At 34.2% G+C, this 24,809-nt stretch overlaps 1 protein-coding gene across 1 annotated transcript in view; it reads right to left on the bottom strand.

Annotated features, from left to right (window-relative positions):
• The window catches only part of TRPM7 (transient receptor potential cation channel subfamily M member 7), a 101,733-nt gene that overhangs the window by 52,151 nt on the left and 24,773 nt on the right, over positions 1-24,809 (bottom strand). The window contains exons 5-13 of the mRNA XM_020895842.2: positions 23,859-24,072; positions 21,428-21,552; positions 20,504-20,675; positions 19,120-19,294; positions 17,702-17,825; positions 17,206-17,278; positions 15,856-15,956; positions 2,496-2,630; positions 86-139 (exon numbers count right to left, since the gene is read on the bottom strand). Of these exons, the coding sequence (XP_020751501.2) occupies positions 86-139; positions 2,496-2,630; positions 15,856-15,956; positions 17,206-17,278; positions 17,702-17,825; positions 19,120-19,294; positions 20,504-20,675; positions 21,428-21,552; positions 23,859-24,072 (1,173 nt within the window). The remainder of the gene's footprint in view (positions 1-85; positions 140-2,495; positions 2,631-15,855; positions 15,957-17,205; positions 17,279-17,701; positions 17,826-19,119; positions 19,295-20,503; positions 20,676-21,427; positions 21,553-23,858; positions 24,073-24,809) is intronic.

Below are 24,809 nucleotides of genomic sequence, written 5' to 3'. Positions count from 1 at the left end.
TAAGATGTATAGAAGTGTTTTTAGAAACAAATGAAGTATAAATGATTTTAAAATAACACTTTTCAGAACAAAAATAATCTCTTACCTGCTTGACATCTCGAACAAGATGAAACAGCATTGGATTAGTTGGGCCTTGTTTCTTTAACGAGAAAAAAATCAGAGCAAACTATTATTTTTCTTCTAAAATAACTTTTTTGTTACTTATAGGACTTTTGTTCTTACACAAATTACACTGTTTTTGTTATAGAAATTCTGTTATAGAATTCTGTTATAGAATTCTGTACCCATTTCACACTGTCATATTTACCTTAAATAGAATGTAAAATTTCTTATGTTCTTACATTTATTTACACAAAAACACAAAAGCTTTTGTTTTCTAAAAGTCATGCAAACACTGCAAGCTTCACAATTATATGTTAAATTTAATTTATATTTCACTGATAGTAGAAGCATACATTCTCTTTCCTCTTGTTAAAATGTCCATCTCTGTTTCTGTCATTAATCCAGTTTCAGCAATATATTAAATATTGGGGGTAAGAAAGCTTTAACATTTATATATGCTGTCTTTTCCCTATTATCTTAATTCTATTTAAATGAAATATTACAGTAGACTAAACATGTTTCATTTTTACACAATCTTTTTTTGAGGGTAACCTATATTTTGAAAAACTACCCACTATATCTCTCTCATCAAGACTGAGATAAAAGGACCAAAAATATATTCTTCTAAACTTTTTAGAAATGTCCTCATCTATATAAAATTTACTGCAATTAATTCCCTGCAGCATAAATCAAGAGACTTACTGTCAATACTTTAAATCTTGATGTTTAACAGAAATATCAAATAAAAATTTTCTCCCACCAAATTTTTCAAATGAAAATTTTCTGTTATAGTTAATTTTTATAAGGTTATTAGTAATCAATTCAATTTACTTTTCCATTTTTATATAATAGGACCCTGATACCAAAAAGTTTGAGAACCACTACTTTATCATGATATACATAATCCCGTAAACTAAATAATTTTATCAATAATTGATGCTGAAAGTTAACTATTATCTTAATAACTCTGAGTTGTAGTCTTAAAATATTACTTGCTTTGCTAATTGGATCAATTTTTATTTTTACTGTTTTATACTCGCTTTACATTTCAGGAATAAACCTTACTTCAGCACAATAATCCATTTAATACTACATCTGTTCACTAGAGACAGTAGAATGCCAACGAAGTTCAGTTTGACTGTGCTAGACACTATTAAAGGAAAAAAATAGGGGGGAAAAAAGATATAATCTCTACTCAAAAGAAATTTACGGTCCACAGTAGAATTAGAATACAATTGTATCTAACAAACTATGATATTGGGGTTTACTATACCAATGCCTTGGCATTTGAAATAAGTTTAGACAATGAATAAAATCCAGTAACTGGGTAAGTACTTTGGAAGAAAAATGCAGACCAGCACTGTGTAAATAGCAAATGCTTTCTAAAAAAGCTTATATTTGAGGGAAATAGTAGGTAGATGATGTAGTTGAAACAGCCACTCTATAGGAAGATGGGAGATAGGAATTGAAAGGCTGAGTGACAGAAATAGCTGAGGCAAAATTTCAAAAGCCAGAGAGCTTTGAAAGTTAGTCTAAAGGCTTGCGTATTATTTTATACATATCGGGGAGCCATCAAAAGTTTTTAAACTGAGAAAACTATGATAAAATATGTGACCATAAGAATATTTGGGTTAAAGATTTGCAGATAGACAAGGAGATTAGATTATTGAAGTAGTAAAGGCTAGAAATGATTGAATAGTACAAAGACATTAAGAATGCAAAGGTAGAGATAAAGAGGTAGAAACTGATGAATAAAGGGAAATAGCTTAGCAGAGAAGTCAAAGTTAGCTAGCTAGGATTTGGTCTATGGTAATGAAAAATCGTTAAGAAGAGTAGTTATTTACCTCCGAATGTTAGTCACATGAAATTTGAAACATAATGAGAAAAGCTTTGTAAAGGGAGTTAATTAGTTTTCAGGAGCTCTTTAAAAGAAAAAAATGAAAAACAGTATGTAAGCTAACAGTAGATACCACAAGGTCAAAATCATAAACAGAAACAAAAAGGAGACATGAAGAAAGCAATGTGTAATTTCTCCATTAGTCAACGAAAAGAAATCTGGTGTAACAAATGACCACCAAGAAATAGAAGAAATACAATGGCTCTATGATTTAGAAGTTGATCTTACAAGTTTTAAAAGGGGGGTGAGGTGAAAGAAAGGGCTGTTAACACTACAACTCTTTCCTATATAGCTATGGTAACAGAGGAGGTCTCCAGAAACAGGGAAAGGGTTTCAGACTGTCATAAACAATCTATACAAAGACTGGGTATAATTTTTCATGTAATCAAGCAAAATATTAAAGGTTTTACCAATAGGAATGCATATATTCAAGTAAAAATGACACTTTTCAAAGACGATAAAACTTAGTCCACAAAGAAATTTAACATACACTTACAGTGTTGTAAAGTTCTTCCAGTCTAGGAATGGTAAGGAATTTATGCATGCTTACTCCATTTTCAATAAGAAGTTTTACAAATGCAACTCTATCCATTACAAGAGCATCAAGCATAGCTTGTTCCAAGGATCCAACCTAAAACAGCATCAAAATTAATAAATATGTTTCACACATTCTGATTATACAAAAAGTTCTAAATGCAGGTCCTTAGGATTTATACATATTTATTCCTGAACAGATTTAAAACAAAAGGATGCAAAATTGAGAAGGCTAGGACTTAAAACTATATAGGGAATAGATAAACAGACCTATCTAGAGTAGTATTCCCAAAAGAACATTCTGCAGAAGATCAAGGGTTACAAGGGGGTGGAAGTATAAGAAAGAATCCATCAAGTAAATTTGGGGGAAAATACCTTAAAGCAATGATTTTTAGTGTTTAGGAAAGGTTTTTTTAGAGGAATCATTTTAATAATTAGGGGCCACAACTACATTTAGTGGACAGGGTCAAAAGACACCAGAAATCATGCAGTATGCCAAATAATCTCACTTACATCTCACACAACTTTCTATTATTCTGTTAGACTCTAACAAATGAAAATCCAATAATTGTGCTTTACATATAAATACAAAGTATTGTCATAGACTTTCTAAAAATACTACTGTATAAGTCAAAGATTATATTTAGTTTTCTTTAGAATTTTAACAGAAACCATTCACCATTAGAGAAAAATCACATCTCTAACAGCAACACAACATGCAGCACTGTAGTTTAACATAACACGTGTACCAGTACTTGTGGCACACCCCTGATGGCTCGGAGGGTAAACAGTCTGCCTGCAATGCAGGAGTTCAGGTTTGATCCCTGAGTCTAGAGGCGATAATGGCTGCCCACTCCAGTATTCCTGCCTGGAGAATTCCATGGACAGAGGAGCCTGGTGGGCTAAGGAGCCACCAGAGGAGCCACAGGGTTGCAAACAATCAGATATGTCTGAGCGACTAACAATTTTTCAACACTTGTAATTGTTTACAGACTCTTTTAGAGACTTTAACAGACTCTAAATCAAATACCCTGAAATTAATGGAGACACAAATAGAAAAATTTCACTGAGAATCATTATAAATCCATTAAAAATATTATTAGTATAGTTAATACTATTGTTATATTAATATCTTAATAATATCCCATTGCTTCTGCATATTTTTAAATATTTTGGTATCATATAATAAAAAAACTCTGTGATGAAAATCAATACCAAATCATTAGCTTTTTTCACCTGTTGTTTTTTAATCTTATTCCGATTCTGTCTTCAGAAATTTACTATATGGACAGAGTAGGTGGGAGGGAGGCTCTAGACGGAGGGAGTATATGTATATTTGTAGCTGATTCACACTACTATGGAACAGAAATCAACAACACTGTAAAGCAATTATCCTCCAATTAAAAATAAATTTTACAAAAAGTTTACAACTATACAACCTCTTTACAGCAGCTTCTAGTACTATTTCTTCATCCAATCTATCATTGATTTCTATTATTTCACAAAGGGTATGGTCTCCAAAATCTTTTTAAGTATACAGACTAAATATTAATTAATGCCTTATACATGATGGATGGATGGATGGATGAAATTTTATGTGATTTTTTTCACCATTCAGTTCTAACTCATAATAAGGAATATATTTTGACATTGCACTTAAAAACAAGGCGCAACTTATAAGAACATAAAACTTATTCATTTTCTTATAGAGTAACAGTCTGTAACTTTTCATAGCATGTTATTTCTATTTTAGCTTAAGATTACTTCCTACTTTCTCTTATCACATACAAATCTAATTTGCTATTAACTTAATCTAACATTAACAACATTTGCTCTATTGAAATATGTTTCTACTATAAATCATTTTCATTTCCCTATCTTCAATATAATTAGGGCATTATAGTATTTTTCAAAACAATTTGTGTAGTAGGTATTTCCTGAATTCCTTCTCCACATCATAAAAAAAGGTATAACAAAGTTTTTATTTTAAAAAAGAAGTATTCTATACAATTGGGTTTATAATTATTGACCTAGAACAGTAACAAAGCCTGCCAAAATTTTCACACCTGAGAAAAAAAGGCTTAGTTTAAAAAAAAGTCTTGTTTGTAAAACAGAATTTGTTTACATACTCAATGCATACTGAACTCCTAACAACAGAGGAAAAAAAGTAAAACAATTGTCCTGCAGACTACGTTCAGGGTGAAGAAGCATAAAATCCGACTTCCCAGGTGGTTCAGTGGTAAAGATTCTTCCTGCCATTGCAGGAGATGAGGGAGACATAGGTTTGACCCCTAAGACAGGAAGATCCTTTGGAGAAGGGAATGGCAACCCACACTGGTATTCTTGCCTGGGAAATCCCAGGGACAGAGGAACCTGGAGGGTTTTAAGTCCATGGGGTCACAAAGAATCAGACATGACTTAGTGATTAAGCATACAGCACAAGCATAAAATCAAATAGATGATACTATGTAGAACAAATCTTTGAGATAAAACAAATATAAAAAGAATGTAAAGGCTGTGTTTAAGCCTTTATATCGAGAAGATAAAAAAACCCAATGAAATTATTCAAGGGAATGAAAGGGTGATTTACTGCTGGAGTTTAACCATAGCTGATTAACATCAGTTTCTTCCTCTATAGTTTTGTAAGTGCGGAAGCAACTAAATAATTTTTAATTATTATAGAGAAAATATATTTCCATGATCAAAAAAATCAAATACCATAAAATGATATGAATGAAACTGTCTCTCCTTTGCTCCTCATCTCTGCAGATACATCCCACATTAACAGTTTCCAGTAAAATTCCTGACCACACAGGACATATAGATATGTATGAATTTGCCACTTATAAACAGAATTTGCCACAATTAAGATCACACTATGCATACCGTCCTGCAATTTGCTGTTTACATTATGTATATAGAAAGAATCTAGCTCATCCTCTGTAAAGGCTAGTGTTCCAAGATATGGATGAACATTTAATTTATCAAGTCTCCTACTGATTCAGACATTTAACAAAAATTTGTCAAGCACTTACTATACCATAGGCTATGAAGACAGCAGTGAACAAAACTGAAAAAATATTCTTGCTTTCATAATTTACTTCCTATGAGTACAACAATAAACAAACAAATAGCTTTAATGCATTATGGATCAGGTGATAAATCCTACAGAAAAAAATGGCAGAGAAAAACATATAAAATGATGTCAAAGGGGACTGCTATTAAAAAAGGGTGAACAGTAAAAGCTAACTAAGGAGGAGACATTTCATCTGAAGCCAGAAAAATAAGAAGTTGCCAGCTCAGGTAGGCATCTAGGGGAATAATGTTCCAAACAAAGGAAACAGCAAGTACAAAACAGAGAGAGCAGAAGAAGCATTCTTGATATGTTCTAAGAACAACAGGGCCAACACGGCTACAAAACAGGGAGCAAACGGAACAGTGCTAACAGGTAAGGTAAGAGCACAGACAATGAAAAGTAAAGGTGTGGACAATGATAAGCCTTACAAGACACAATACAGGAGAAGGGTGATAGTAGATTGGACCAGGATGGTAAAAGTGGAAAATACATGAAAGATTTACCATAGGAATTGTTTTAACAGAAAAGTTAAAAATTAAACTTTCTTGTCTCAGAAAGTAGGAAGCTGTTGTGCCACTTACTAAGATGGAGAAGACTGCAGAACAAAGTGGTCTAAACATTCAAGAAAACACTATAGTGAGTTTTCTTGTACATAGAAAGAACACTTTCTCTTTTTCTTTTTATTTTAATCTTTTAATCAATTTCACCCATTTTGCCCACCACCCACATCTGCCTCTGGAAACTACCAATTTGGTTTCTGTATCCATGAGCTTTTTTTTTTTAATTCCACATATAATCCTTATCATATGAGAGATCAGACAGTATTTGTCTTTCTCTGACTTATTTCACTTAGCATAAAGCCCTCAAGGTCCATCCATGCTGCAAATGGTTAAGATTTCATCTCTCTTTTACAACAGAGTAATATTCCTCTATACACACATACACACGATTTCTTAATCCTTTCATTTACTGATGGACACTTAAGAGTGTTTTTGTATTTTGACTGTTCAATCAATGCTGCAATAAACATGAAAGTGCAGGTATCTTTTTGTTCTTTTTCTTCAGCTAAATACTCAGAAGTAAAATTACTGGATATGGTAGCTCAATTATTTAATTTTTTGAGGAACCTCCATATTTTTCATAGTAGCTGCAACAACTGTGCATAAGCATTTCCCTTTCTCCACATCCTCATCAAGACAGGTTATTTATCTTCCTTTTAAAATCTTTTTAATAATAGCTCCTCTAACAGGTGTGATGTGATAGTTCATTGTGGTTTTGATATGCATTCCCCTAATGATTAATAATGCTGAGGATCTTTTCATGAACATATTGGCTATTTGCATGCCTTCTTTGGAAAAATATCTATCCAGATTTTCTGTCCATTTTCAGTTGGGTTTTTAGGTTGATTCTTGTCTCTTGTTTGTGCTGTCCCTTATGTATTATGGATATTACTCACTTATCAGATCTATGATTTATAAATATGTTCTTCCAGTGAGCAGGCTGCCTTTTCATTTTGTTGATGGCTTCTTTTGTTGTGCAGAAGGTTTTTAGTTTGAGGTAGTCTTACCTGTTTGGGCATTTAGGTTTTGTTTCTGGTGTGCTTAAAAAAATCATCACTAAAATCTATGTAGTCTTACCACCTATGTAGTCTTCTACAAGTTTTATGGTTTCAAGTCTTATATTTAAGTCTTTGATACATTTTGAATTGATTTTTGTGTGGGGATAAGACAGTGGTCAAGTTTCAGTTTTTTCATGCAACTGTCTAGTTTTCCTAACACAAATAATTGAAAAACACTGTCCTTTCCTCTTTGTATAGTCTTGACAACTCTGACGTAAATTAATTGACATAATATGTGCATGAGTTTATATCTGGGCTCTCTACTCTGCTCCACTGACCTATGTATCTATTTTTATGCCACTGTCATGTTTACATTACTATAGCTTTGTAAAAGTTTGAAGTCAGGGAGTATAATGCCTTCAGCTTTATTCTTCTTTCTCAAGATTCTTTCAGCTATTCAGGATCTTCAGTGGCTCTATACAAATTTTAGAATTGCTTCTTCTATTTCTGTGAAAAATGCCACTGGAACTTCGATGGGGACTGCACAGAATCTACAGATTGCTTTAAGTAGTGCAGACATTTTAGCAATATTGATTTCTATCAATTAGCATGAAATATCCTTCCATTTCTGTATACGTTCTTCAATTTCTTTCATCAACATATAGTTTTTGGTATATACATCTTTCACTTCCTTGGCTGAATTTATTCCTAGGTAATTTATTCTTTTTGATGCAACTGCAGATGAGATTTTCACACAATCAGTTCAGTCAGTTCAGTCGCTCAGTTGTGTCCAATTCTTTGTGACCCCATGGACTGTAGCATGCCAGGCTTACCTGTCCATCACCAACTCCCAGAGCCTACTCAAACTCATGTCCATTGAGTCAGTGACTCCATCTAACCATCTTATCCTCTGTTATTCCCTTCTTCTTCCATCTTCAATCTTTCCCAGCATCAGGGTCTTTTCCAATGAGTTGGTTCTTCGCATCAGGTGGCCAAAGTATTGAAGTTTCAGCTTCAACATCAGTCCTTCCAATAAATATTAAGGACTGATTTCCTTTAGGATAGACTGGTTGAATCTCCTTGCAGTCCAAGGGACTCTCAAGAGTTTTCTCCAACACCACAGCTCAAAAGCATCAATTCTTCGGCACTCAGCTTTCTTTATAGGTACATCCATACATGACTACTGGAAAAACCATAGCTTTGACTAGATAGATCTTTGTTGGCAAAGTAATGTCTCTGCTTTTTAATATGCTGTCTAGGTTGGTCATAACTTATCTTCCAAGGAGCAAGCGTCTTTTAATTTCATGGCTGCAGCCACCATCTGCAGTGATTTTGGAGCTCAAGAAAATAAAGTCTGTCACTGTTTCTATTGTTTCCCTATCTATTTGCCATGAAGTGACAGGACTGGATACCATGATCTTAGTTTTCTGAATGTTGAATTTTAAGCCAACTTTTTCACTCTCCTCTTTCAGTTTCATCAAGAGGCTCTTTAGCTCTTCTTTGCTTTCTGCCGTAAGTGTGGTGTCATCTTCATATCTGAGGTTATTGGTATTTCTGCTTGAAACCTTGATTCCAGCTTGTGCTTCATCCAGTCCAGCATTTCACACAATAGACTTATGCACACTGATTTCATATCCTGCAACTTTGCTGAACTGACTAGTTCTAACAGTTTTTTGGTGAAGTCTTTAGGGTTTTCTACATACAGTGTAATGTCATCAGCAAAGAGTGACAATTTTACTTCTTTTCCAATTACATGCCTTTTGTTACATTTTCTTGCCTAACTGCTACAGTGAGGGCTTCCTACACTATGCTCAATAAAAGCAGCAAGTGTTTTATTCCTTATCTTAGAGGAAAAGCTTCCAACTTTTCATCACTGAGTATGATGTTAGCTGTAGTTTTGTCACATGTCTTTATTATATTCAAGTGCATCCTCTCCATACCTGCTCTGTTGAGTCTTTATCATAACCAGATATAGAATTATGTGAAATACTTTTTCTGCATCTATTGAATTGATTACACAATTTTTATTATTATCTTTTTTAAAATAATTTATTTTTGGCTGTGCTGGGTCATCACTGTTTGCATGGGCTTTTCTTTAGTTTTGGCGAGTGGGGGCTACTCTCTGGTTGCAATTTGTGAGCTTCTCATTGTGGTGATTCTTCTTGTTGAAGAGCACAGGCTCTAGGGAACGTCGGGCTTCAGCAGCTGTGGCACATGGGCTCAGCAGTTATGGTTCGAAGCTCGAAGGAACAACTCCATAGTCGTGACGCATGGGTTTAGTTGGTCTAGAGCATGTGGGATCTTCCCAGGTCACAGATCGAACCTGTGTCTCTTGCATTGGCATGTGGATTCTTTACCATTGAGCCACCAGGGAAGCCCTTACCACTCATTTTTTGTGATATATCACACTGACTGATTTGTAGATGTCCAGAATAAATCCCACCTGATTATGGTATGTTGTTGAATTCACTTTTCTAAGATTTTCTCTCAAAAGTTGTTGCCTGAGCAGTTGGGTTCCATCAGTCTGAATCTGGACACTGAAACACTCCCCTTAGGGAGACTAAAAGGTACTGGCACATTCTCAACTACTGGGAGTGAATAAAAATAAAATATGTTGCTTGAAGAGGCAGAAAGGTTTAAGAAAGAACAAAAACGCTGGGGCAAAGTTGACTGGTAAGATTCATCCCCTACACAAGACCACCTCTTCAACACTAGAAGAGCTGGGGGATTTCCCTGGTGGTCCAGTGATTAAGACGCATGCTTCCAGTGGTGTGGGTTTGATTCCTGGGTAGGGAACTAAGATCCTGCACACACCACATGACCCAAAAAGAAAAAAAACTCACACAATTGGAAGAGATGGTTATTTCATCTACTGTACAGAAACCAGAACAGAGTCAAGTCAAAATAGAGAACTATGTTCCAAGTAGAAGAGTAAGAAAAAGCAATGAAATGGAGGTAAGTAATTTACCTGAGAAAGAGTTCAAATTATTATAAAGATGCTTACCAAACTGTGGAGAAGAATGAACAAAGCAAGAACTTCAATGAAGAGATGGAATATCTAGGACCGTATCAACCAGAAGTCAAAGAACTAAAGAATAAAAGACTGAACTGAAAAATACACTAACAGGGTTCAACAGCAGACTAGAGGAAGCAGAAGAAAGGATCAGTCAACTTGGAGATAAAGCAGTAGAATTCACCCAATCAGAGTAGCAAAAAAATTTTTTCAAAAAGTTAAGTTAGCTTAAGAAATTTATGGGACAATATCAAATGGACTAACACATTTTAGGCTTCCCAGAAAAAGAGAGAGACAAAGGGGTAGAAATCATATTTGAAGAAATAATGACTGAAATGTTTCTAATCTCAGGAAGAAAACAGACATCCAGATACAGGAAATTCAGAGAGTTCCAAATAAGGTGAACCTATAAAGACCTTCATAGAGATACATAACTGAAACGCCAAAAGTTAAAGACAAGGAGAGGATATTATAAGCAATAAGAGAAAAACAACTTGTAACACACAAGGGAATCTCCATGAGACAATCATAAGATTTTTCCACAGAAACTCTGCACGCTAGATGGGAGTGGCATGATATATTCAAAGAACTGAAAGAAAAAACTTCCAATGAAGAATACTCTGGACTTGGCAAAAATTCTTAATCTGAACTGAAGGAGAGAAAGACTTTTCCAAACTAGCAAAAAATAAAAGGGTCTATCACCACTAAACCAGGCTTCCAAGAAATGTTAAAGGAGCTTCTTTTAAGCTGAAAAGAATAATAAGAAAACATATGAAAGAATAAATCTCAGTGGAAAGGTAAATATACAGTAAAAGTGGTAAATTAATCACTTATGAAGTTAGAATAAAGATAAAAGACAAAAGTAGTAAAAAAACAGCCACGATTACAGTAGTTTAGAGAAACTCACACTAAAAAGATGTAAAATGTGACATGAAAAACAAAACAGGAAGGGTAGTATGAAAATGTTAAGATTTAGAATGGGATCAAAGAATTGGTTATTAACATAAAACAAACTGTTAAGAAATATAAGTTATTATCTGTAACTCTCATCATAACCACAAAGCAAAAACCTATAGTAAATATGCAAAAGATAAAGAGAAAGGAATATAAACATATCATTAAAGAAAGTCATCAAACTACGAAAGGAGAGCAAGAGGAAAAAAAAGGAACAGAGAAGAATTACAAACATAACCAGAAAACAGTTAACAAAATGTCAGAAAGTACAAACTTAAAATAATTATTTTAAATGTAAATGGACTAAATTCAACAATTCAAAGACAAAGGGTAGCTAAATGCATAAAAATGTAAGACCCTATCTACATGCTGTCTATAACAGACTCACTTTAGATGTAAAGACACGCAAACAGACTGAAAGTAAAGAAATGGAAAAGGATATTCCATGCAAATGGAAACCAAACAAAAGCTTACCTATATCAGACAGAGGAGAGTTTAAAACAAGACTGTAATAAGAAACAAAGATGGATGGTACATAATGTTAAAGTGGTCAATTCAACAAGATGATACAACATTTGTAAATATTTTTGTACCTAACATGGGAGCACCTAAATGCATAAAGCAAATAGTAACAGACTTAAAGGGAGAAACAGACAGCAATACAAAATAATAGTCACTTACATAAATGGACAGATCATTCAGATAGAAAATCAGTAAGAAATCATAAGCCTTAAATGACAAAATAGACCCAAGGATTTAAAACAGATAAACAGAAAGTTCCTTCCCAAAAGCAACAAATGCACATTCTTCTACAGTGTACACAGAAAATTTTATAGGACAGACAATGTTAAGCCACAAAACATGTCTTAGTAAGTTTAAGAAAACTGAAATCACATCAAGCATCTTTTCTGGCCACAATGGTATGAAACTAGAAAGTAATCGCACAAAGAAAACTGGAAAATTTTAAAATGTGTAAAGATCAAACAACATACTACTCAATACTACAAATGGGTCAAAGAAAAAATCAAAATAGAAATAAAAAAAATACCTTGAGACAAACAAAAATGAAAATATGACGTAACAAAAATTTATGGTATAGAGCAAAAGCAGTTCTAAAACAGAAGTTCATAGTGATAAAACAAAAAAAAGTCTCAAATAACATAATTTTATATTTCAAGAGACCAGAACAGAAAAGAATAAATGATACTCAAAGTCAGCAGATGGAAGAAAGTAATGAAGATTAGACAGATATAAATGAAATATTGAAAAGACAACTATATTGAAACTAGAGCTAGTTCTTTGAAAACATAAACTTGAAAGCACAAACATTTGGAACTTAAAAGCTTTTGTATAGCAAAGGAAACCATAAACAAAACAAAAAGGAAAATATCTGCAAAATAAGCAACTGTGCATGCATGCTCCATTGTCTCTGACTCTGTGACCCTATAGACTAACAAGCTCCTCTATTTGGGGTTGCCATTTTCTCCTTCAGGAGATCTTCTCAACCCAGGGATGGAACCTGCATCTCCTGCATTGGCAGGCAGATTCTTTACCACTGTGTCACCTGAAAAGCCAATTATTAGGGAAATGTGCATCAAAACTACAATAAAATACCCCCTCAACCAGTCAGAATGGCCATCATCAAGAAATCTACCAACAATAAATGCTGGAGACAGTGTGAAGAAAAGGGAACCCTCTTTCACTGTTGGTGGTAATGTAAACTGATACAGCCATGATGGAGAATAGTATGGAGGTTCCTTAAAAAACTGAAAATAGAACTACCATATGATCAGCAGTACCACTATTGGGCATATACTGAGAGAAAAATCATAATTCAAACAGACATTTGTACCCCAATGTTCACTGCAGCATTATATGAAACAGCCAAGACATGGAAGCAACCTAAATGTCCATCGACATATAAATGGATTAAGATGTGCTACATATATACGGTGAAGTATTACTCGGCCATAAAAAGGAATGAAATTGAGTCATCTGTAGTAATGTGAATCAACCTAGAGTCTGTCATACAGAGTGAAGTAAGTCAGAAAAACAAACAAATGCTGTATCAGTTCAGTCAGTCACTCAATCGTGTCCGACTATTTGCGACCCCATGAACCGCAGCACGCCAGGCCTCCCTACCCATCACCAACTCCCTGAGTTTACCCAAACTCATGTCCATTGAGTCAGTGATGCCATCCAACCATCTCATCCTCTGTCATCCCCTTCTCCTTTTGCTCTCAATCTTTCCCAGCATCAGGGTCTTTTCCAATGAGTCAACTCTTCGCATGAGGTGGCCAAAGTATTGGAGTTTCAGCTTCAGCATTAGTCCTTCCAATGAACACCCAGGACTCATCTCCTTTAGGATGGACTGGTTGGATCTCCTTGCAGTCCAAGGGACTCTCAAGAATCTTCTCCAACACCGCAGTTCAAAAGCATCAATTCTTCGGCACTCAGCTTTCTTTATAGTCCAACTCTCACATCCATACATGACCACTGGAAAAACCACAGCCTTGACTAGATGGACCTCTGTTGGCAAAGCAATGTCTCTGCTTTTCAATATGCTGTCTAGGTTGGTCATAACTTTCCTTCCAAGGAGTAAGTGTCTTTTAATTTCTTGGCTGCAATCACCATCTGCAGTGATTTTGGAACCCAGAAAAATAAAGTCAGCCACTGTTTCCACGGTTTCCCCATCTATTTGCCATGAAATGATGGGACCGGATGCCATGATCTTAGTCTTCTAAATGTTGAACTTTACACCAACTTTTTCAGTCTCCTCTTTCACTTTCATCAAGAGGCTCTTTAGTTCTTCACTTTCTACCATAAGGGTGGTGTCATCTGCATATCTGAGGTTATTGGTATTTCTCCCAGCAATCTTGATTCCAGCTTATGCTTCCTCCAGCCCAGCGTTTCTCATGATGTACTCTGCATATAAGTTAAATAAGCAGGGTGACAATATACAGCCTTGACGTACTCTTTTTCCTATTTGGAACCAGTCTGTTATTCCATTTCCAGTTCTAACTGTTGCTTCCTGACCTGCATACAGGTTTCTCAAGAGGCAGGTCAGGTGGTCTGGTATTCTCATCTCTTTCAGAATTTCCCAGTTTATTGTGATCCACACAATCAAAGGTTTTGGCATAGTCAATAAAGCAGAAATAGATGTTCATCTGGAACTCTCTTGCTTTTTCAATGATCTAGCAGATGTTGGCAATTTGATCTCTGGTTCCTCTGCCTTTTCTAAAACCAGCTTGAACATCTGGAAGCTCATGGTTCATGTATTGCTGAAGCCTGGCTTGGAGAATTTTAAGCATTACTTTACTAGCGTGTGAGATGAGTGCAATTGTGTGGTAGTTTGAGCATTCTTTGGCATTGCCTTTCTTTGGGATTAGAATGAAAACTGACCTTTTCTAGTCCTGTGGCCACTGCTGAGTTTTCCAAATTTGCTGGCATATTGAGTGCAATACTTTCACAGCATCATCTTTCAGGATTTGAAATAGCTCAACTGGTATTCCATCACCTCCACTAGCTTTGTTCATAGTGATGCTTTCTAAGGCCCATTTGACTTCACATTCCAGGATGTCTGGCTCTAGGTGAGTGATCACACCATCGTGATTATCTGGGTCTTGAAGATCTTTTTTGTACAGTTATTCTGTGTATTCTTGCCACCTCTTCTTAATATCTTCTGCTTCTGTTAGGTCCCTACCTATATATATATATACACATTATATAAGGAATCTAGAAAACTGGTACAGATGAACCTATTTGCAGGGCAGGAGTATAGGCACAAACGTAGAAAACAGACATGTGTGAATATAGAGGGGGAAGAGAAGGTGGGTCGAATCAGGAGTGTGGCACTGAAAAATATACATTACCATGTGTAAAAGAGATAGCTAGTGGGAAGTTGCTGTATAATACGGGGAGCTCAGCTTGGTGCTCTGTGATGACCTAGAGGGATGGGATGGGGGAAGTGGCAGAGAAGCTCAAGAAGGAAGGGATATATGTGTGCACATGGCTAATTCTCTTTGTTGTACAGTTTCCACTGACACAACAGTGTAAAGTAATTATAATTCCAATAAAAAAAAGAAATTGACAAGCCTTTAGCTAGACTCAAGAAGAGAAACAGAGGACTCAAATAAATAAAAAATGAAAGAGATGTTACAAATGATACCAGAGATATAAAGGAACATAAGAGGTTAACATAAAAATTACATGCCAAAAAACTGGACAACCTAGAAGAAACAGATAAATTCCTAGAAACATAAACTTACCAAAACTGAATCATGATGAAATAGAAATTGTGAACAGACTAATTAGGAATAAGGACCAGACAGCTTCACTGGTAAATTTTACCAAACATTCTAAGAATTAATACCAATCCTTCTCAAACTCTTCCAAATTTATCTTATGAGCCCAACATTATTCTGAGCCCAAAATCAGACAAGGATGCCACAAGAAAAGACAATTACAGGAAAACATTCCTGACAAACATAAAAAATGCAAGCTATAGAATTTTTAGAGATCTATATGAAAAAACACAGTTTTTATCAAGAGGCAAATGAAACTTACTAAATTCTAAATGGATCTAGATGCTGCAGAATGTTTAGTTACAGTAATTTTGCACTTTTGACTGACAGGTAAAATGTCAAGTTAGGTCACAGTTTCAGCAAATACTGTGTTATAATTTAGCTTAATTACATTGTTTATATACATTATTTACATACCAGCCACTGCTGTCCATAAACAAATACATGATTTTTGGCGATGTCAACTCTATCCCATGCCAATGTAAGGATGAGCTGGTCAAATGCAGATGCATTAGTGCCTAATTGAACAAAGAAAACAGTTGACAAGTTCAATTAACTTATTTGAATTTTTTGGCAAGTACATTTTTGTGCAAATGTTTAACAGGATGAATTTATAGAAGTCAAACTGCTGTGTAGAAGGATATATAAAGTTTTGGATACACTGCCAAAATAAATTCCAGAAATGTTATACCATCCATCAGGAGTATACAAATACCCAGTAGGAGGATAAAAAGCTTCCCCTCCCACCCCCAATTCATAGGGTTTCTTTAACATCTTTCTATCATTTCCAAATTTCCACTAATATCTATTACATAAATTCTGACTCATTTTTCCATGGATTATTCATATGCTTATCACTAATTTTTAAAACCTTCTAGTGATCTTTCCACATTCCTATTCTTAGTTATCTCATCTATAAAATGAGGAAAACAGGAAATCTGACTCTTAGGGCTGTTGCAAGAGTAAACAACATAAACTACTAAAGCATAGTAGCTAGTTCACAGAAAGAATATAGCAAATATTAGTGCTCTCTTTGTATTTTTTATACTTATGAAATCACATTCATTGACCTTTCCCTTTATGGTTTCGAGGCTTCCTATTACTTATGATCTTTATTCTTAGATGATGTAAACATGCTATATTTATTATAGTATTTTTAAAATGTTTGCTCTATTGGCAATTTATTATGGCCTAACATTTGCAAAATTCTTATAAATGGTAAGACAACACCCTCTTGCTCTGCTTCTGCTACCTCATTCCATACTGTCAGGTATTTAGATGGAACATTTTAGTTTCTAATTTTTTTTAAAGATTTCGCACTATAAGCTATTTATCGTTTGGATGCCTTTGGAAAGATAATGAGAGAAAAACAATTCAAGTGAATGTATAATAACCCCTCAGTCCTAGAAGATACAAGTTTTCTTTCCAAACTTTCCTTCCTAATAAAATTCACAAATTTAAGAATGCTATCTTTAATTTCCGTCAACTAATACCTTATTACTTTTAAACACTTATTCTTCAGCCAATTAAAAATGTGACACATTTTACACATCCTTAACAAGGTAACAGGCTTAATGGCATAAATCCTAGTTTGAACTTTAAAAAAAATTATATAATATAAAGACAAAAGTGAATTTACTGTCACAGAAAGTGAATGCTGTGTCTTTTAAAAAGAAAAATTATTGAAAGTTTTAATTCTCCAATTAAAAAACCCTTATATAAAAAGACTGTAAATGAAAGACCTAACAAATACATTTTAAACCTTACCTTTAAGCAGTGCAGTAAGTATTGCTACATCTATATCTTGATGTTCATCTGATCCAATGTGGAAAACAGTGATCTATTTAAAGATTAATCCATAATATTATGCATTTACATTTTAAAAGCTAAGGCATAAGGCAAATAAATCACACATAAATCACAAAGTAATTTCAAACTACATGGCATATCCAATTTTGGGGAGGTTGGAAATAATTTCATTATAATAAAAAACCCAGAAAATTAAGAATCTGTACCATTTACCAAATAAAATTCAAGTATTTTCAAACCTTTAATATTTTTCTAACTGAGAACTCTCCCTACAGTCCAGTGGTTAGGACTCCATGCTTTCATGGCCAAGGGCCTGGGTTCAACTCCTGGTTGGGAAACTAAGATCCCACAAGCCACAGGTGTGGCCAAAAATTAAGTTTTTTTAAAGTATTACTCTAGTTTACAGTGTGCTTTGAATGAAATAAAAAGGCTTATTCTGATGAATTCTACTTACGAGCTCCTTTCTTTTCATACATTCCATTAGTGTTTGAAATAAATGAACTGCTTCACTCTGGCCAAAGTTAAATGTTTTTTTGATAGTTGAAATAATATCAGGCTCTGCTGCATCAGGAAGATTCCTGAAATAAGAGGAAACACAACTTAATCCACTGATTTCAAATTCCATAATTTGAAGAATCTAGTATCATCAAGTACTGGTGGAGGGGCAAGACATTTAAAGATACTGTATTAAGTACTTGGAAAAAAAAATTAAATACTCAACCGTGAGTGAAATCTGCTTCATTAGACTCCCACTACAAATCACAAGGGTGAAAAACGGAAAATGGAGTGATTCTTCTCTGAATTATTTCCAACTTTTTTTTACAAGGCATGTGTTAACATTATCAGTACTCACATTTTATAAGATTTTGTATAATTTTAAGATATTATGATGTGTAAAGCAGTATTTCACCAAAATGTGTTAGATATCAGCACATTTGCATTTTTATTTCTTTTTCTCAATGTGGAATATATTTACATGGCTCAAAAGTTTGATATAAAATATAAAAATGTGAAAATTCATAGTGAAAGTGTCCTTTTCACTGTCTTCCACCAGTCCATTCCATCTCAACTGCTCTCAAGAAACACTATTACTTTGTGTAACTTTCCAGGATCTCTTTCCATACACACAATTATTATTCTGCTTTTCTCCCACATAAAAGGCACCATAATATATATGTTACTGTACATGTTCCTTTTTCCACAACTATATTTTGTTAAATCTTCTCAAGTCTACTAAACAGATTAAAACCATACATAACTGCAAACTATTCCACTGTGCAAATGTACCATGTTATTTATTTAGTCCCCGTGACATATGCTCTATATTGTTCCAATCTTTTATTATTACAAACCACACTGTAATGCCTAACTTTATGTAAGTTACTTCACATGTACATTTGTAGGAAAATTACCAGAAATAAAACTATCAAGTCAAAAGGTATGTGCTTCTGTATATTTAACAGATATTGCAAAACTGTCCACAACAAAGACTGTTATATTTTAATTCATTCTAATAATGTGTCAGACAGGCCTTTTCCTCAACACTTAGGAAGGTATTTTCAAGTTCATAAAACACCAAAATTAACTTAATATTCTAGAAGTCACAAGCCTCTTTATGCAAGGGTGCTCAGTTGTGTCCTACTCTTTGCGACCCCATGGACTGCAGCCCATCAGGCTCCTCTATCCATGGAATTTTCCAGGCAAGAATACTGGAGTGGGTTGTCATTTCCTACTCCAGACCCAGGGATCAAACCTGCATGTCGTTCGTCTCCTGAACTGGCAGGCAGATTCTTTACCACTCCACTACCTAGGAAGCCCCCACAGCCCTCTTTACGTGAAATTATTAAAAATATGTTGTAATCATACACTTACCCTCCTTCTTCTGTTTGCTTATGAATATATGCTAGTAGATCTGCAGCTCTGCCTGTTCCTTCACATACGACGACTGGAACAGGAGGACTTTCCTGAAGGTATTCTAAAACTGTGAGGATAACATTTGGCCCACCCTCAAATATAAGTGCCACCACAGGAACACCTTGACCAATTCCTTAAAAAAGTAAAAAGATTAATTATGATATCAGGTAAAATTCAATAATTTAATCTTATTTTTTTTCTCAACAGAAACAATAAAAAGCCAAAATAAAATTTCTTAAAAGACTGTGTTGAATTAAAGTACTCAACATGACACTACTCTGATATAAATAAAATACTAAAAAAATTACTTTTACACTGACTTTTAAGTCTGTTCTAAATAACAAAATTAGAAAATTCAATATATAACAAAGCACACACTGGAACATATATTCACTGAAAAGCAATAACCATTTTGCACATTTCACTACTTTAACTCTTGATTAGAAATTGAAACACCAAGTTGGTTTTCAGTTTGCCTTTTAATATGGCATGAGTTGAACTTCCAATGTTTCTATTTTTAATCACTTTCTGATTCCAAATGTATTGAGACATTAGTACAGAAATTAATGACAGAATCAGGATTACATAAACAGAACAGATTAATAAAATCCAAGACCTCCATAACAGTAACAGAAAAAAAATTTAGTGAATACCTTGCTTAGTGAATACCTAGTGAAAAAAATCCAAAATATAGGTATTTGCAAAGTTCTAAAACACTCCTAAGTTTTAGGAGATGCTATGACTCCATCATAATCTGAAAATACTATTCTGTAATTTTTGTACTTATATTTCACTTCATCACACAGCTCACTTCGGTGTCCTAAAATTATAAAATCTCTTCTTTTTGAAATAAAAATATAGATGTTGAACCAGAAAGCTTGACCATGGCTGGAAAAGAAGGTGTGTGTCAAGAATACTAACTTTTAAGACGTATCTACCAAAGAGTGACACCTATTTGTATTATCAACTTTAAGTAAAGTGATTCTTACTTCAAAATAAAGTATGTTTTTCCTCTTCAGTCCTGAACTTCAAAGTCATGTACTGGAATATATCATACATTAAGAATATTTCTGAATTTCTTGAGATGCAAGGGGATTACAGTAGCAACAAAGCTTCCAATGAACTTTTGTGGCTTGGCCTTGATATTTGAGCATCCTGTTTAATCTCAAACTTCCTTTCCTAGGTCTTATTTTGTGTAAGGTCAGGTACTCTTTGTTGTTTTGTATGTCATCCTGCTACTAAGGAAATGAGGACTTAAAGAACATTCTACCTTTCATAGAATGCTGCTAACAATTAATACAGCCCAGAATAATTTTAACAACAAATTTATAAATGCCCTTACTAGCATGAATTCTTTGCTGATTAACAGTTTTTTCAAGTTCTCTTCTAAGTCTGACTTCTGCTCCATACTTTCCAACAGTGCCATCATCCACCAATATGAAATGGGAATGCAGATTATTCAGAACATTCAATTTGCTCAGAGGGTTCAACAAAGTTTGGTAAGGAGCAACCACCTAAACAATAGCAAACATGAGAATTAGTGGGTAGGATTAAATATAACATAAAGTAAAAACAAATTTTGAAATAACCTGTAAAGGCAAAAATACAAAATATAAAAAAGAATGTATCAAAAAGCATGAGCTTTTTAAGCAGCTGAAAATTATATTTTGGTTCTCACTGCAGAATATGTATTTCATCATCCCATGCAAAGGAAACAGCAGCAAATAATCAAATTAACAATGTTAAGAAACTCTCAGGTTATTAGAGAATAAAGTACAATATATAAAGGACGCTGAATAAAAGCAATAAATGTCATATTGCTACTTTTCCAGTCATAAGTAGAATCTTTAAAATTGATGTTAGAAATTTAATTGCATTTGAAAATGATCATTATAATTAATTTCTTTTTAATAATCTCTTGAAAAAACATCTACAACAATTTGCATGTCTTTAACCTACTTGAATAAAACACTAGCATTTGATTACTACTTTCACAGACAGGACAATTAATTCTTAACATCATGCAATCATTAAAAACTTAATTACACAGACTGGCATGATATGGAAAAGGTGTGAAATAGTTATACAAAAAAGGGCAGAAACCAAATGTACTAACACTATAATCACAACCGTTTAAATCTATGATGGTGTTTTCAAAAGGGTTGTAGTATGATCATGAGTATTTTAGGCTGACTTTGTACTATTCTTGCTCTAATTTTGTTTCAACATAAGCTTAAATAAAAGAAATTTTAAAAAACACTCTTACATCTCTCCCAACAAGATCATTTCTGTTTTCAATCACTCCCCATGGAGCTATTCCAATAGTGCAAATCTTTCGAGATGATCTGGAAGCATGTTCTTTAAGGGCATCACCAACATGTTTTGCCACACCTGTTCATATAAAATTAAATTCACTTTATTTGAAAGTCTTTATTGTGTTCAGAACAATCCTGTTCTCAGTAACGTTACAACTGGTGCTAGTTTTTTTACATATACAAGATAAAAAGCAACGAAGTCCAAAAGACAAACTTTCAAAAGAAAACACAAGGACAAAAAGGAAAAGAAAAAAAAACCCACAATGTCAAATCACTACAACTGCCTGAAACACACGTAAAACTAACTTTTACCATGTTGTTAGGCCTAGTCTCCTCTCTTAGATTCCTCATGTTAACTGTAGTTTTTGTTACTGCTCTATACATCATCTAAAAAAAAAGAAGAGTATGGCTCAGGACTATAAGCAAAACACACACACTCACAAAGAACTACAACAGTTTTCCACTGAGTCAAAAATTGGGAGGAAAGTATACAGAAAAAGTAATTCAAAAGAGCACATAACTTCTCATTACCACTTGTTATGGACCGAACAGTATCCTCCCCAAAATTCCTATGTTGATATTCTAACCCCAGTACCTTAGAATGTGACGGTGTCTGGAAATAGATTCTCTATGTTATCGTGTGAAAATGAGCATGTTAGGGTAAGCCCTAATCCAATCTGGCTGGTGTCCTTGTAAGAAGGGAAAATTTGGACAGAAAGAGAGACACCAGAGATGCACATGCAATGGGAAAGGTCACAAGAGGACATAGTAAGAAAATGGCCATCTGTAAGTCAAGGAGGGCTGCATCAGGAGGAACCAAACTTGATAACATCTTGATCTTGGGTCTCCAGAACTATTTTGTTTAAGCCTCCCAGTCTGTGGTATTTTAACAGCCCTAGCAATCAACGCATCACTCAATTAGATTTTTATAACACATTAGATCTCATTCCTCACATGGATTACTGAAATAGCATCTTCACTGTTCTTCCAATTGCTGCCTTGCCTGTTTATAGTCTATTTTTAAACTATCATTCAAGATATCTTTGCTCCTGTCAACTCTTTGTTTAAAACCTCCCCTTCTAATTCAGATTAAAAGTCAAAGTGCTTATAATGGCCGACAAGGCCTTATACAATGATCTGTCTGTTGCTCCTGATATTTACCACAAACCCCATGTCAACCCTACCATCACCACTCACCTGTAACTTTCTGGTCTCATCACCCAGCAGTCCTTGCTCATTCTACTCAAGCTACACTGGACCTTTCTTACTAGCTTTCCAATACTTTCCATTTCTTCTCCTTTAAATGCTCTGTCCCACATTATTCTTAATCTCATTTGCTTCATTTCTTCCACTTCTACTCAAAGTTACCTTCTGAACGAAGCTTCCTTGACCATCCCTCACTATCCCTCCTCTACATTTTTTTGTCTCCCAAAGCACTTATTATTTATTATACATTTAGTTATCTCCTTGTTTTCTACATCTTTCCCACTAGAATATAAGCTCTATGAAGGCAAATATTTTGTGTAATGATATATTTTCAGTGGCTAGAAGAGTGCCACAATAAAGTTCAAAAACCAGTTGCTGTTAATGAAATAGATTTTTGCAAACCAGTAACTGTTTTACTTTGGATATTAAAATTAATGTGCCTTCCTTCTATCCAAACTGTATATGTGATAGGAAAGACCTAGAATATAAGATTATATTAAAAATTAATTTCAAAAGCTATTTTTTACTAATGTCTAGGCAATGAATTGCCATTCCTTTTTCAATTTACCAGCAGTCACAAAGTGACAAGAACAACACTTTGCTATACAGCAGGAGGTCAGCAAGCTTTTTATAAAGGACCAAATTTTAAGCATTCTAGGCTTTGCAAGACATACAGTCTAAGAGCTATCCAGCTCTGCTTTTATAGCACAGAAGTATGACATAAAATGATACAAAAACAAATGTGGCTGTGTTCCAGTAAACCTTTATTTACAAAAACAAGGAGCAGGCTAGATTTGGTGCAGGGAAACATAGTTTGCAAACCCTTGATCCAAAGCCCATTATTCTTGGGAATTCCCTGATGGTCCAGTGATTAGGATTTGGTACTTTCATCATAACGGCCCAGGCTGGGTAACTAAGATCCTGCAAGCCACAACACACAGCCAAAAATAAAGTCTTAATAAAAAAAAAAAGGTAAATGATAAAGCATATTATTCTTTTAAAAGAAAAAACAAAAACCAAATTCATTTTTCAGTTAGCATTTATCCTTAAGAACTATAGATTACTTAACAGAAGACTAGTATACCTTTACACTGTGTTGACTTTTCAAATATTTGATATTATGAAAAATTTACAAATACATCAAATAAAAATTATACCAATTTTATTACTGTTTACCTGTGTTTACTCCTCCAGTTAAAATCCAGGCTCCGGTTGTAACTGCAGCTTTAATAAGACCCTTTCCAAGCAACTGCTTGATTCGTGGGTGAAGCTCAAACTTCTGCATGCCACCATGCACAGAGATAACAAGTTTGGGTAATTCCATTTGCCATTCTTTAAGCAGAAGTTGTAGAATGATTTCAGGTTTGGTGTCATATGATAGCCTCACATACTAACAAGAAAGATTTTTAAAAAATAATAATTCGTAAGTTTCATAATGCAGCATCATATGACAAGAAAAACTTTATTTGCATCAGATTATTATAAAATAGATTTCATAGGCTACTTGTAATATATTTACATTCCTAAGAAAAAGCAATAACAAACAAACTATTTTAAAGTTGGAAAATCATTCTGTAAGAGCTAGAGAAATAGTGGCACTCTAATTTTCAAACTTAATTAGGATGTAAATTTGTTACTCTTTCTGATTATATAAACCCAATTACCATTCATCTAGTTTACAAATTTATCCACAGTATTTCTTACCTTGTAAGAAGAAATCAAAAATATTCATATCAAATCTATAATACTCAGATGTTGGAGGGGGGGGAAGCCACTTTTAACATTCTCTAATAAAGGTTCTTTCCAAAACAATATATTATCCATCCCTTTACAAACAGAGATCAAACACCAAGGAAAAATATCCCAGAATATCATAAATTATATAAACCTGAGAAGACTCCAGAGTCCCTTAAGAATGATTTGTAATGAGATTTCTTCTGTAAGTCTTTTAAGCATTAGCTTTAACTCATCATTATACTTGGGTATATTAAGTAGTGCTTGGAAATAATCTAAAGCTAATAAATTTAAAAAACAGATTACAGAACTTCCCTGGTGGTCCAGAGGTTGGGAGTCCACCTGCCAATGCAGGGGACACGGGGCTGATCCTTGGTCCAAGAGGATTTCACA

This window comes from Odocoileus virginianus, chromosome 6 (assembly GCF_023699985.2).
Source record: "Odocoileus virginianus isolate 20LAN1187 ecotype Illinois chromosome 6, Ovbor_1.2, whole genome shotgun sequence".
In the NCBI taxonomy this organism is placed as follows: Eukaryota; Metazoa; Chordata; class Mammalia; order Artiodactyla; family Cervidae; genus Odocoileus; species Odocoileus virginianus.
This window is presented reverse-complemented; position numbering and strand designations above follow the sequence as displayed.